Source organism: Pagrus pagrus, assembly GCF_965226575.1.
Source record: "Pagrus pagrus genome assembly, chromosome: 11".
Taxonomy (NCBI): domain Eukaryota; kingdom Metazoa; phylum Chordata; class Actinopteri; order Spariformes; family Sparidae; genus Pagrus; species Pagrus pagrus.
Window position 1 is genome coordinate 8667095 of NC_140195.1, and position 14354 is coordinate 8681448.

The 14354-nt window shown below is 39.9% G+C and overlaps 2 protein-coding genes across 7 annotated transcripts in view; one reads left to right on the top strand and one right to left on the bottom strand.

Annotated features, from left to right (window-relative positions):
- hmga1a (high mobility group AT-hook 1a) overlaps positions 1–14354 on the bottom strand; it is a gene marked incomplete at its 5' end in the record, with an annotated part of 280130 nt that overhangs the window by 222069 nt on the left and 43707 nt on the right. The gene's annotated exons all lie outside the window — the stretch shown is intronic.
- LOC311265297 (metabotropic glutamate receptor 4-like) overlaps positions 1–14354 on the top strand; it is a 201695-nt gene that overhangs the window by 183627 nt on the left and 3714 nt on the right. The window contains exons 8-10 of the mRNA XM_084366789.1: positions 842–978; positions 2687–3622; positions 9635–9881. Of these exons, the coding sequence (XP_084222915.1) occupies positions 842–978; positions 2687–3622; positions 9635–9881 (1320 nt within the window). The remainder of the gene's footprint in view (positions 1–841; positions 979–2686; positions 3623–9634; positions 9882–14354) is intronic.

Sequence of the window (14354 nt, forward strand, 5' to 3'; positions counted from 1 at the left end):
TGAACAGACAGCAGCTCTGGCCCTTCTCAAAGGACCAGGACAACATGGCTGTCAACATCTATTTCGCTCCCATCATTAACACTATAACAGCAATGGCTTGAGTCCCCTTGCAGCCTCATGTAATCTCAGAGCATTATGAGCATAACAATATGAGTTTTCACTGTATTGTCTAGCACTAGAGTTCAGCTCTTAGTCAAAGCAACATTATGTAAGACTAAAAACTAGGGAGGCAAGTACCATGCGTACACAACCAAACTTCAAGCAAGTGCAACAACACAAGACATAGCGAGCTAGCTAATATTAGTCCAACGGCAAGAAGTCCACCTCAGCTAGTTTTGTAACTCAAAGTCAGGCTTCCGCCATCAACCCCCTCCTCTGTTTCTTTGTCTGTTATGATGTCCAAAGAGCCTGCTGAGCCTGGTTCTGTTGCTCATTTGTCCGGCTCCGGTTGTGGTGCCCATTCCGGTGCTGATTCCCGCCAGCATGCCCCAATCAGGGTATGAAAAAGTCCTTCACCAGGTTGTCCAAAACTCCTGTGCTAGTGGTGTAGACACCAACTATCCCGCGATGCGCCAAGCTCACAGTCCAGTGTGGGCTGCACAGCATGAACTAATGAGTTAGTGGCAGCTACAGTTAGCAGCAGTTAACGGTTACTTTAGCAACAAGTAAAGCTATCTGCTCATCAGGAAACTTGAGCCAGAGCAGCCGGAGGACATCAGGGAAAAACCAGAAAACATTTTATCCATAAAATATGGTCCAGTTTAACCAACATGCTGACTGCCTTAAAATCTGCTTTTAATAAACAACAACAACAATAACCTTTTTTTTCTCTCATCCTCAGGAATTGCTGGCACCCCAGTGATCTTCAATGTGAATGGAGATGCGCCTGGTCGCTACGAAATCTACCAATACCAAATCACAAACAACACCACAGAATACAAGATCATTGGTCACTGGACAGATCAACTCCACTTAGACGTAAGAATATTTTAAATATTATTTTAAATATGTGTGGAGGATTGTATGCTTGACTTTTCTCATAATCTGAGTGACAGATTTTTGTGCTGGTCATCGTGCTCGACATCCACGTCAGACTTTAAGAATCAGCCAAAATGACTCATCAGATTTCCCATATTTGGCTGTTTAGCATGTCATTACCAATTCAAATCATTTGGTCTTGACAAGAAAATGCAAATAGCCCATGGCAAAAGAGAAAAATAAAACAATCTGTATCTTCACCAAGTGGAAAGATGGAAATGTATTAAATACAAATATAAATTGAAAGATAAGTTAAATGGCAGAAGGCTTAAAAAGCCCAATGTTTGTGACAATTCTTTACAAGAAAATAAGCAATGAACTGCACCCTTCATTAATTAGGATGAGAGTCAACATGATCTCAAAAAGTATGTTTGTACCACTGATCTTTCAATCCATTTATGTGACAATTACATAAACTCTAACAATGGCACACATAGTATATGTATATATGATAATAACTATTAGGAAATATTATGCAGCCAGACAGCCAGAATAATAATAATAATAAATCATTTTCTTTCTGTTTGGCTTTTGAATTTATAATCATAGACAGTAACATCGGCTTCAGGTCATTACAGAGTGTGCTGTACAGTTTTTCCATTCCCACTCACAATTATGCTCATTTGAGTAGGTCTGCAAAGGAGTAAAAAGACAAGAGCATCTTTTTTGCATTAACCTCATTTTGACATTGACCATTATTGCATGATACAGTAACACAAACCAGTTTCCTCTTCGACACATACATATACATATGCAGAGAGCACAGCATCCATAGTGCCTCACATGTTAACATCAAAACTGCTTTGTTTTAAATGCCAAACGTTGTTAGAAACAATGTATTATGCATCATTTTTGTTCTCATGAATTATTTACACATGAGCCCCCCGCCATTCTTATTATATAATTTAGGTATGTTATTAGATTATTGCAGACATCAAGGTTCTAAGTTACCGCTGCACACAGATCAACTTATCGCCTGCACGGCAGAGGCCTCCGAGGAAAATCAAGAATTCCATATGGAAATACTTTTAAGACACAAACCCAATCATCTAAACCATCCAGATGTTTACTGGAATGATGAATGTAACTGAATATTCCCTGTCCCTTTCTGCGCTCTATTTTATTTAATAAGGCCTCTTAAGAGAACTGCCTTGTAATAAAAACAAATAACGTCAGTGCAACGGCACAGTTAGATGATTCTGCACTGCATTGTGTGGAGACGGCAGTACAACTCAGCTTGACTCTATTTACTTATCTTTCCTCCATTAAGTGCAGCATTCCTTGGAAGTAATTAAACAGCAAAGTTGTTTCCTGTTGAGTAATAATTCAATGACTTTACACAATGATGTCTTGATAAAAAAGACTTTGGCTTTCATGTGGTGAATATCCCATTTACAGTTGTTTTTTTTCATTCTAGCATACACTTCTGTGTGGTAACTAAAATACCAAGTGTTAATTGAATTGTGTGCTCATGCATGTTGCACTTTGTTTAATATGTAGTGAATTGTTTTATTTTTGTTTTCTTGCTGTTATGACTCGCATAGTATTTATTTAACTTGGGTTTAAGTACCAAGGATGCGTGTATATGAGCACAACAGTTTTAGGTAAGGAGTAATAACTTCTGCAAATTTCTCTCCTCTACCTCCAGACTAATGAGATGCAGTGGCCTGGTGGAACACAGGAGGTCCCCTCCTCTATATGCAGCCAGCCCTGCCGTCCTGGGCAGCGCAAGAAGACCGTCAAGGGAATCCCATGTTGTTGGCACTGCGAGAACTGTGATGGTTACCAGTACCAGGCAGACACTTACACCTGCAAGATGTGTCGCTTTGATTTGCGGCCTAATGAGAACCACACTGGCTGCGATCCCATTCCCATTGTCAAGCTGGAGTGGAGCTCCCCATGGGCAGTCATCCCTGTCCTTATTGCTGTCTTCGGCATCATGGCCACTCTGTTTGTCGTCGTCACCTTTGTACGCTACAATGATACACCCATTGTTAAGGCATCGGGCCGAGAACTGAGCTATGTGCTGCTGACAGGTATCTTTCTGTGCTATGCGACTACATTCCTCATGATCTCCACTCCTGATGTGTTTGTATGCTCCCTGCGAAGGATTTTCCTTGGCCTGGGTATGAGCATAAGCTACGCAGCACTGCTCACCAAGACGAATCGGATCTACAGGATTTTTGAGCAGGGCAAGATGTCAGTCAGTGCCCCTCGATTCATCTCTCCAGCCTCTCAGTTGGTCATCACATTCAGCCTGATATCTGTGCAGCTCCTCGGGGTGTGCATCTGGTTTGGTGTTGACCCATCACAAGCCATCATCGACTATGAGGACCAGCGTACAGCCAATCCTAAAATGGCCCGTGGCGTTCTGAAATGTGATATATCAGACCTGTCCCTCATCTGTCTGCTGGGTTATAGCATGCTGCTGATGGTCACCTGCACAGTTTACGCCATCAAGACCAGAGGGGTTCCGGAGACGTTCAACGAGGCCAAGCCCATCGGCTTCACCATGTACACCACCTGCATTGTGTGGCTTGCCTTCATTCCCATCTTCTTTGGGACCTCACAATCAGCAGAAAAGGTAAGGATTCCATTTCAAATGTGGAGGGTCAAGTTTTTCTTCAAACATATAATTATAGTATTTTACTATGGACTGACTGTTGATTCAGGTTCTTCTCCATTTGCAGCAGCACATATAACACCTTTTAATAACAAGATAATATTAAATAGGACCTTTTAAATTAGATTTATAGGAAGTGCAAGTATAATGCAATTAAGAGAAGCTCATCTGTCATATTTTGGGGAGTAAAAATTTTTGATAACCGATATATTGGCCGATTAAAGGTGTTAGAAATATATATAAGTTACGTGGGGCATTTTGAAACTCAGACATTAAGCATTTTTCCTACAGCAAGGCATGTCTACATGAATATAGCTTATATCTTTATATTTAGGTAAAAGGTAGGTGTATAAGCAACATAATAAGTAAAGTCACTGGCAAAACATTATTTGAAACGCACCTCTCTGATGCCATCTAAATGTTCAATAACATTTTCTCTACTCTATCATTCTGAACCATTACATAAATAAAAGCTGTTATTATAAAGCAGCAAAACCAGGAAATTTTGGGTTTTAACCAGCAGTAACTTAACACGACTTCCAAAACAGCTAAAAGCGAACATGATCAAACAGTACCATAAAGCTGATACCTGAAAGTACAAACAGGGACGCAGGGGAGAAACTAAACTTGTCTCGCAATCACAAGACATACTTGACAGGAGACAGGAGCTAGTAACAGGTTGGCCACAGACGCAAGACATCACCATAGCCAACTCAGAGGCTGGACAGGTGGCTCCAATTGAGAGAGGGTCCATCTCGGTGGTGGTATGGCTCAACTCGGCACGTTTAAACTGGTGGTGGAAAAGCAAATCAACATGACACAAGTACCAGTGGAAAAGCCCCCATAAGCTTTCCCCACCTGTACTGTATTTACAGAGAGGACCATGGCAGCTAATCAATTTATTTCAATTGTGCATGTTGAATTTCAGTTTTCCATGTGGAGTTCTTGTACATTTCCTGTGCTCCTCATTGTGAAGAAAATGACCATTCAAATTTCATTTGTAGACTAGCATCAGCCTCTTGTGTTTGTGGATGCTGCCACTATTCATCACGGGATGATGGGCTCTGTGCTCCGCCATGGGGATTACAAGGCTTTTCAAGACTAGAGAAAATAATTCATTCACCTCAAGTTTGCTTGGATATGTTTTCTTTAATTGTGTTTCTCTGTGTGTGATTGACTCAGCCTCGCTGGGTGGGAATACCGAGTAGTCAATCACTGCACATTCATGCACACAGGAATGGATAACGCGTGTTTGTGAAGTAGCATAAAAATTACTCTGGCTGTTAATGTTTCTTGTCAGTAGAAAGTGAATCACAAATCACCTCTTACAAGTGCTAATTTTGAGGCTGCTCGACACAGATGTAGTGGAAGCGGAGAGTGGAAATGTGAAGCTACCAATCACAACAGAAGCATTAGTATGGGAATGCGAAGGTGCTGCACAATAACAAGTTTAATAGCAGCCTTAACATTTCCAAAAGCATGAAAGAGTGTGTGTTAAAAGGCAAGGTAATGGGTAAGTGTGCATGGACATTTGATATTCGCAAAATGATATTAGAGGCAAATACTTAAACACTTATTAAAATATAAATAGTGTTTCATGGACAAAGGCTGCAGGGGGGAGTTATCCTTTTACAGAGGGACACATTCTTTGTTCTTCACAGTTCGAAAATAGTTATAGTAAACCACAATATCAAGAATATTATCCAGTTAATGTTTGGAGACTATGCTTCTTCTTGGAAAGGAACAGAAAAGTTTCCTTTGTTCTCTGTCTGCCATGTTCAATGCTGTAAAACAAACAGCAGAACAAGCTGAATATGAAACATTTGAAATAAGCTTGTGACAGTATCCAGCATTCATCAGGTCATCCTCTCACAGCTGTAAGGCCTTTAGCACAAACAGACAGCAAGCCTGTGCCGAATGCTATGTGGTTGCTTCGGTGTGAATCTTTACTGGCCTCACAATTCGATTCACCTGTCAGCGATTTGAATGCAGAATCGCATCTCAACGTAACTCAATGTATCGCAATCCTCAGTTTTCTATATTAATACACATGGCTACTTTTTCATCAGTTAATACAAGCAGTCAGATCATGGGTCTGATAAAGCAAATCTGGATACAGTGTGTGAGGTGGAGCCCTGTTCATTCCTAACTTCTTACAGCTAACTTCTGGTTTAGCCAGAAGAATAAAACAATTTAATTGTGCTGCCCTTTTAGACTTTCCAAATGTTGTCGGACCAAATAGATCAAACTCTGATTGTGGGTTGTCAACTCGAAAGGATGGTTTGGTCACTTCAACAAATTAGCTTCAAAGCTCGACGCTGTTCCTATAGGCTTGAGTCAGATACATCTGAAATGGTCAACAATAAAAACATAAAAACTGCATTTTAGCGCCAAATTCAATGCAAGGGAGCGATGTTGTGATCAACAATCAGATTTAGTAGGCTATAATTTTGTGAAGGCTGCAATTTCTAACTAAATGCTTGTAGATCAGATTTAATCAGAACAGCCACATAAAATGGAGACATTTCCACACCTCTAGTTGATGTCCAAAAGGTAACTTTAGTCACTTATTTCTGTACTTTGTTGATGGTGGACTGTAGAACATGTTGGCAGGACACTATAGGTAGAAAAAATCATCTGCCAGCCTGTTTAATCTAGCATATGGATACTCATTTTAAGGTTTTGGGAATTTTAGATTTTTGATGTAAACAGCTTGTCCCAAAGTGTGTTCAATAAGCAAGTTACCCCATGCATGACTACACAGTCAGTGAGGATACAGGCAGCCAAACACAAATAAGCTCTGTTCTTCACTTGCATCGCTGCCACTGAAGAGCAGGTAAATAAACTGAGATGGGAAACAATTCTCAGACTAACAGGTTTTTTCATCCAATCCAAATGGTGCACACACAAATTGAAGTCTCGCTGTGTTGATATCACAAAGAAAAAAAGGTGGAATAATTGACTGGCTTAAATAAAACATTGGATAGTCTGACTGAAAACTATAAACTATTTCAAGAAGGTCCCCTTTATTTTCCAGTTTTCAGAAAAAGGAATGTACTTTTACTCCTCAGATCAATTATATCCTGTTTATTCACAAGCCATCATCCTACATACACCGTTAAATATAAACCCATGATATTTGTTTTTCTGAAATAATCATTATTCTATAACAAACAGTATTCTGTGGTGTACGTGATCTGGTCCCTTTAAATTGTGTTGTCACATTCTTTAGAAAGAGTGTTGTGTAACCATTTTTGAACCAAACTAAATTAGAGTTATTAAACCTTTGTCACAGCAGGAATGTGACTCGTCCTAGCGGGAAGGCACAGGTGTTACTAATAACATTAACGGTGGCTTTGTTCTCGTCAAGTGTCCCAGTAATGCCATGACAGTTTGACAGTGAGCCAGCATGCACAATTCTAGGACCGTGGACCTCAAGCAGCTACTTTAAATAGAAAACAGACATCATTAATTTCAACATTTACTGCTGCTCTTTACATTCTGTTACATGTCTTACTAAAGGAAATGTAGGCATTCAAACATTTAACAAATAAATTCATGTAATTTTGTTGTTATTCAGACAACCCTAAGCCAAAAAAAAATGCGAGTAGATGGATTTGGAAGAGCTGTGGAAATGTGTTCCTGTTCACATGCTTTGCATATAGGTAGAGACAGCTCTGGCAGCTGTCTGGACAAGGGATGTGATGCCTGATGACAAAAAGGAGCAATCCTGCTTCCAAGAAACTTCATAATGGCTCAGCCCGCTGAGTTTTCTGTCCCCAGCCTTGTTCCCCTCGCTGTGCCGATGGAGCAGATTGGCAATCATATCGGCGTGTCAGGGAAAATTCATGTCACTAGGGCCGATGGAAGTGGACAAGGGTCTTGGCTCCCCCTCACAGAGTGACTCCTCTCTGTACTCCAGAGGGGTAGCAATATTGTTCCCAACTCACCCCAGGCCACGTGTAATCTTCTCAGGAGATTACAACACTCCCCCCTCTATCACCAAGGAATGCCCATGTTCTACTTGCAGTGTGATGGAATACAAAGCCCTCTCACTTCAATTTGACATCTTTTTTTTCTTAACTGACATGGCTTTAGGGGGTTTAATTTGTGCAGGGCTTTCCTATAGCTTTCATTACATCAACATGTATCATAGTGGCTATCTAACAGGTCATGCTATCAATTCTATTTCAAAATAATGTCCCAGCTGTCGTACTGTATGCGTACACCCCAGATGGCCTGAAGAATGCTACACTCACTTACTGCTGAATGTCATGATGTAATTTAAAATATTATAGATCATGCCAGATTATTATTAATGGGCATATAGCAACAGGTTAGATGGGAAAGATTTGAAGAAGAAATGAATGAGCAACTCGAAACGAGAAGATAAATGTTGTTCAAGCTAACACGCAAACAACATATGTCAACTCACCATGTTGGCAAACGTCATTTATAACTGTTGACATGCTAGCGGTTGAAGGCCCTGTGGGTTATTCTCATGCCAAAAAACTTGGTCATTTGTGATGCCTGTAAATGTAATGTCAGACAAACCCCCAGGCAACTCTGTTTGAAGGATGTCTGCCAGCTGTGTTTTCACTGTACACTCTTCTTGTGTTCATCAACTCCAGAGGACCTGAGCAAATTTCAGAGGCAATGTCGACCGTTCCCTCTGCCTTTGTTTTCAAATTAATAATTTTGAGCTGAAAACTTGAAGTAGGAAAATCAAACATATTACCATGATGATTTGTATTATGTTTGTCAATGGAAGGTGGAAGATGGTCATCATCTACTGATCACAGGGTTGGCGGTTCGATCCCCACCTCTGAACATGTCAAAGTGTCCTTGGGCAACCCACTGATGGGTTTGTTCCACAGTCACTGGGGATGCACAAGCCAGTGCATTCGTAAATGCTGGTCCCAAGCCAGAATAAATGGGGAGGGATGCATTAGGAATGGCATCTGGCATAAAAAGCTTACGCCAGATCAAATATGCAGATCATAAAACTCAGATGCTGGGTTGGGCGGGCCGGTTTGCCAGCAAGATGGAAATGGATGATTCATTATGGCGGCTGAAAGAAGAAGTATACTCTTAAACCGAGGGAATCATGTTTTAGTATTTTTTTGGAGGGTCGGTGTGCCTGATAATGTAAGGCATTTAATATGTGTGCGTCAATATCAGATAAGATCTACCTGTTATGTTTTTCTCAGTGCCGACTCACCACAGTCCCTACATCAACAAATCAGAGCTGGACTGTGTCTGAGCTCTGGCAAGATTATCATAAATGAAAAATCACTTGCAGGCACCTTTAATATGCTGTAGGATGTTCCTCTCCGATCCCCAGTTGTTGCCTGTAGCTATACAGTATATCTGCTACCCAGCTGTGAGTTGCAGCTGTCACTGGCTTTAAAAAGCACATAGTCCTTATGCTGTTGTTTAACACCTCGGGGCAAAAACATCTATATTCAGACCACATAGACACCCATCAGGGGTCACATCTATTAGTTGTACATTATAAGTAAACAAACAACAATGAAAGCAGAGCTCAGGAATGATGAATACAGCGGTTAAAGAGAACATTAGTAAAGAATACTGTATGCCACCACCGTGCCTTATCGTGTGAAGGTTATGTGATACTGTATGATGTGCAAAGTTATCCTACATAAGAAGCAGTATTTAATAGGGTAATGTATTTTTTGTTTTAAATGCAGGACTTTAAATGCATCTGTCTTTTGAAAGCAATCACATGCCCAAAAACTACTCCTGCAGCTTTAGTAAAAAATTAGCTCTCAGAGTAATGGATTTGAATCTGATATTCTTTGATGGTCTAAATTCACACAGCCTTTAAGTAGCACAGACTTCATTACTGTGCGCGCAGCTTAACCTCAGATTCTAATACTAGGACATCAGTCAGTGTAACCTCAATAAATGATTATGTTTTTATGTGTCTCCACTGTCTCTTCCATAATATAGATGTACATCCAGACCACAACCCTGACCATCTCTGTAAGCCTCAGCGCGTCAGTCTCTCTGGGAATGCTCTACATGCCTAAGGTCTACGTGGTTCTCGTCCACCCAGAGCAGAACGTACCCAAGCGCAAGCGCAGCCTGAAGGCTGTGGTCACCGCGGCCACAATGTCCAACAAGTTCAACCCGAAAGGCGGCCTGAGGCCCAACGGAGAGGCCAAGTCTGAACTTTGTGAGAGTCTTGAAACACAAGGTTGGTATCACGCCCGATGGAGCATTTAAGAGAATGAATGAAATGTGTTCTGGTGGACTCAAACCAGGAGTTGATTTTATTCTGCTGAGCTGTTTCTGTGTTGACAGTTATAGAATACACTTGTCTTCTCTACAAAAATGAGCTCCTTTTATTCGAACATTATTGATGGCAGTGTTGTTTTGCACTTCATTGGTTCTGGAAATTAGCAAGTCTTACGTGAGCATACAAGAAATTAGGCTGCCATTTCGGTGCCAACCAAAGTGATGTTGTACTATGTTTTTTTTCCTGAGCATGAGCCATTGTAGATGACAGAACTGTGTGAATAATTAGAGCTGATAAGAGTGAGTTCAACATAGCCTCTGGCTAGCATAGGAGTTGGGTTTTCCCAATTGCCCATTATTCATTGATCAGTGGAATGGAATCAATTATTAATCAATGGAAGGTGACACTAATGCTTATAGCCTGCAATTTATTAACTCATGAATGTCCAAAGTGGACTTTTATCATTTCCTTTACAGCACCTCAAGTACTGGTGGAGCTAAGCACAAATCCATTGAAATTTTTCAAAATCAGTCAAAGAATGAGGCTCCAGCACAAGGTTGTTTTTTTCTAACATTTTTTTCTTATTTTCCGATTAATGCTCAACTTATTTTTGTATCCTGTTTTTTTCTATTAAGGCATGATAAATATATGGAATCATTTTTTTTTATATATTGTCATGTACGTACGTAAAGCTACATGTCTTCACAGTTTCCATAACAAATTCTGTTTCCACCCTCGAAAAAAAAATCTTTAGGGGGTTTTCCTTAGCATACTAAATATAGTTAAAATACACAGTATATTACTCTTCTTACAACGTCGATTCTAGTTGGGACACTGTGCAAAATGTAAAATCAGAATCCAATCATTTATAAACGACATGCATTTATAAATGAGTGTTCCCGAGCCCATGTGGTAATATCCTTTATACACTGATGTGTTTCACAAAGTGGTGAACCTCACCACGACCTTGCCTGTTAATGACTAAACCGTCCGAGGATGCCTCTTTCATACCCAATCGTGATACTATCATACTATATCCTGTTGCCAATTAACTGATTTATCTGTGTCTTTTGTTGCTATTTACCCAACTTGTTTGAGAAATCAAAAGAAGTTGATGAAGTAAAACATTAAATATACTGCCTATGTACTGTAGTGTTTTAATTGAGTATATGTCAAAAGGGATTAGCAAATGATCACATTCTGTTACACAGCATCCCAACTTATTTTAGAGTCAGGGTTGGTGATTAAGTAATATCCAATATATTTTAAATAAGTTACAAGTTGCAAATGCAAAAAAAAAAAATGTTTGAAAGAGGCAGGAAGTAACTTTTCTTTGACGCCAGGATAATCCTGCATTTTGACTACATGGAGCAGAAAAATAATTCCATTCTCACTTACTCTCACCACACTGGATTTGTGAATCAGGAGGTGTGACAGGGTGCCCACACTAGTCTGATTTTCAAAGGGACAGAAGAGAACCAGTAGCTCAGTTTTGGAAAAGACCATATTTCAATCACCGAGATAAAGTGTATGAGTAGGAGGTCCCTGTGTGGGGGCAGGCTTAAATCCAATCAAGCAACCCAACATGTTCTGATTACTGAAAGTCCTGATTCCATACTCTGACAAGCTGAACAGTACAGAATGATGTGAATTAGGACTTAAAAGCCTGTGCCCACACTTGCATGTATGCCTTTTTTCCAACCTCAAAATGGAGTGGTTATATCTTATCCAGTTATAGAACGCATTCACAGGTGCATATTCTCACCCTCTGGTTTGAACTGTGATTCTAACAACTGCTCTTTGTGCTTATGTGTCAGACTGTGTTGAGGGAGGGGAGCCTTGTGAGGGACTTTAGACTCTCAGGTAACCCGATTAGAAATTGACTTTGACCTTTTATTATCTGTGACCACTTGTTCATTTCTGCTAATGTTCACAACAACCCCCCCGTGCCTGCCTATACTATGCACAAAGCATCCCCGGCTGCCTCCGGCTAAAACACAGCACCCTGAATGGCACAAGGCAGTAATCTAGCCCTCACGAATCCACCCCATGACCAACAGACATTAACTTGGATAGACAAAATTGGTGTGTGGTGCTGTAAAATGGCCAATCAGCATGGTAAAGCCTGTTAATGTGGGAAGATGACACCACTCTGCCTGAGTGCATGAGACAAGCGATAGCCATGTGTCCCCCATAATTTGTTTCCCTGTTGACAAAAGAAGGAATTTGCAGTAATGGGGCAACAACAACAATAAGAGTGAACAGGAAAAGACAGATGGGTCTGCCAGCTCCAATTCTTTCAGGACCATCTATTCTTTATCTTGGCCTTGCAGCTCATAAATATTCAAATAAGGTTCATTTATCAATGCTTCTCTTGGAAGAGATGCTTTGGATGAAATGGCGAGAATACCGCCCCCCCATTCACACACCCAACATGGCACTGACAAATATACAGAAACATTTACGACTGCATCTCTCCTCTACAGCACTTTTGCCCTGACTCTGGCTTTCAGCTGTCTTCTGATTGGATTCATCCCCTCTGACATATTCAATCAGCCAAGGCTGCTGTGGGCAGATTGGCAGATTGGTAGTGTGATTACCACCACCGAGCATGCTCGCTGAGGGCAGTTTTATTTGGAAAAAAAATGGCACACACTTACACAATGACACTTGCACAGAGACATATGTGTGCATAGAAGCATGACTGCACACATGCACAAAGGTACTGTATGGTATGAGAGTCATGTTTGACCAGCGGTACGGGCTTGTTATGGTCACTGTGGTCTGCCCTCTGGTCATCTGTCTTATGTGTTTTATTCACAGCTGATATAAAATTCCATTCGACATGAAAAGAACATTAAAGAATAATGAGCACTGTTGTCAAACACTGATGACATCACTTTTAGTGCCAAGTCGGATCACATATATTCTTAATAGCGTTTTACATCTAATACGCTTTACAATTCAAGATGTTAAGACACTGACTGACTGTTGCATGCTTTGCTTGGTGCACAGAGAAATCTCAGGTCTCTGCATGTGTTAACAGACTTTGCATTTGAATGGTTACTACTGCATTTTTATTACACTGTTGTGATCGGCTTGGTGGCTCTATATGGTGCATTTTTTTAATACGACGTAAAGATAAAATCAGCTGTGAGGAAAACATTATGACAGAGTTTATCCAGGTTTCATTAATGGCATTGTAAGAGCAGGTGCTCACACTGATATGACCATTGCCACGGCCTATGAGTCTGACTGCATCTGCATCACTGTCTTGACAAATATTTCATGATGGTATATTATTTAAAAAATGTCTGCAATGTTCCCATGTGTTATAACTAGCACTGTAAATAATAATTGGAAGCTTCATTCATAACATTAATATTCAAAAATTGTGTCCATGTCTATTGATTCTGTTCAAACCTGGTATTTCTGCACAGTTGCATATAAAGATTAGGCTCCAGTAATGTTACTAATATTACACTATGTGTAGAATAAGAATCCAGTTTCCATTTTCACCATTTTCACTGCGGTCAAAAATCAGTTTGCTCTTTCTTTTCCGCAGCAAGAGAGACATGGACCTGTATTAAAGGGTCCACCAATTAGACACATTAAAGTGTGTTTACAGGTCTTTGGGACCAAGACTGCATATATGAATAAAGAAGTATAAATCATTTTGTGGCTCCAGAGGAAGCTGCATGTAGGTTGCTTTGTGGGTAATGTAGGCGTTAGGTGTTAAAAAGCAGTCCACTGCTTGGCATTGCACTCTTATAACACTGCTGAACTCATTATGAACAAAGAAATTATCATAATTCAGCCATAGCGTCCACTGAGTGACATTAGTGGCTGCTATTTATCAGATTACGGTAGAGCACAAAGCACAACCATCACTGATTCACATGCAACAGTTTTGTTATGTAAAGCCTAATTTTAAAACTGATTATTTGAATAATCAATAAGTTGATCATCATATAATAAATCAGCAACTATTTTGATAATCGATAAATCATTTAATTAATCAAGCAAAGATCCCAAATATTCTCTGGTTCCAGCTTTCAGATTTCTCAGTTTTAATTCATTATGATTAAATATCTTTCAGTGCAGGGTTGATTGGCCAAAAACAATTAATCTGATTTAACTGAGATGTAATTTTGAGATCTGAGATATTAGGTATTGTTTTCACTTTTATATATATATATATTTCAGATAAAACAATCATCTGATTACTCAGTAATGAACATAACTGTTAGTTAGTCCTTATCTATTTTATGTATTTTTTAAATTTTGCATTTCTGTAACAGTTTATTTTGAACTACAGCCACCACTTACTATTTTCTTCAGCTTCACAAATAGCACATTTCAGTGTAAATGCAATACAATGACAGGGGAGGTATCCGTACCTGTAAACTCTGTTTTGCATTACAACACTCC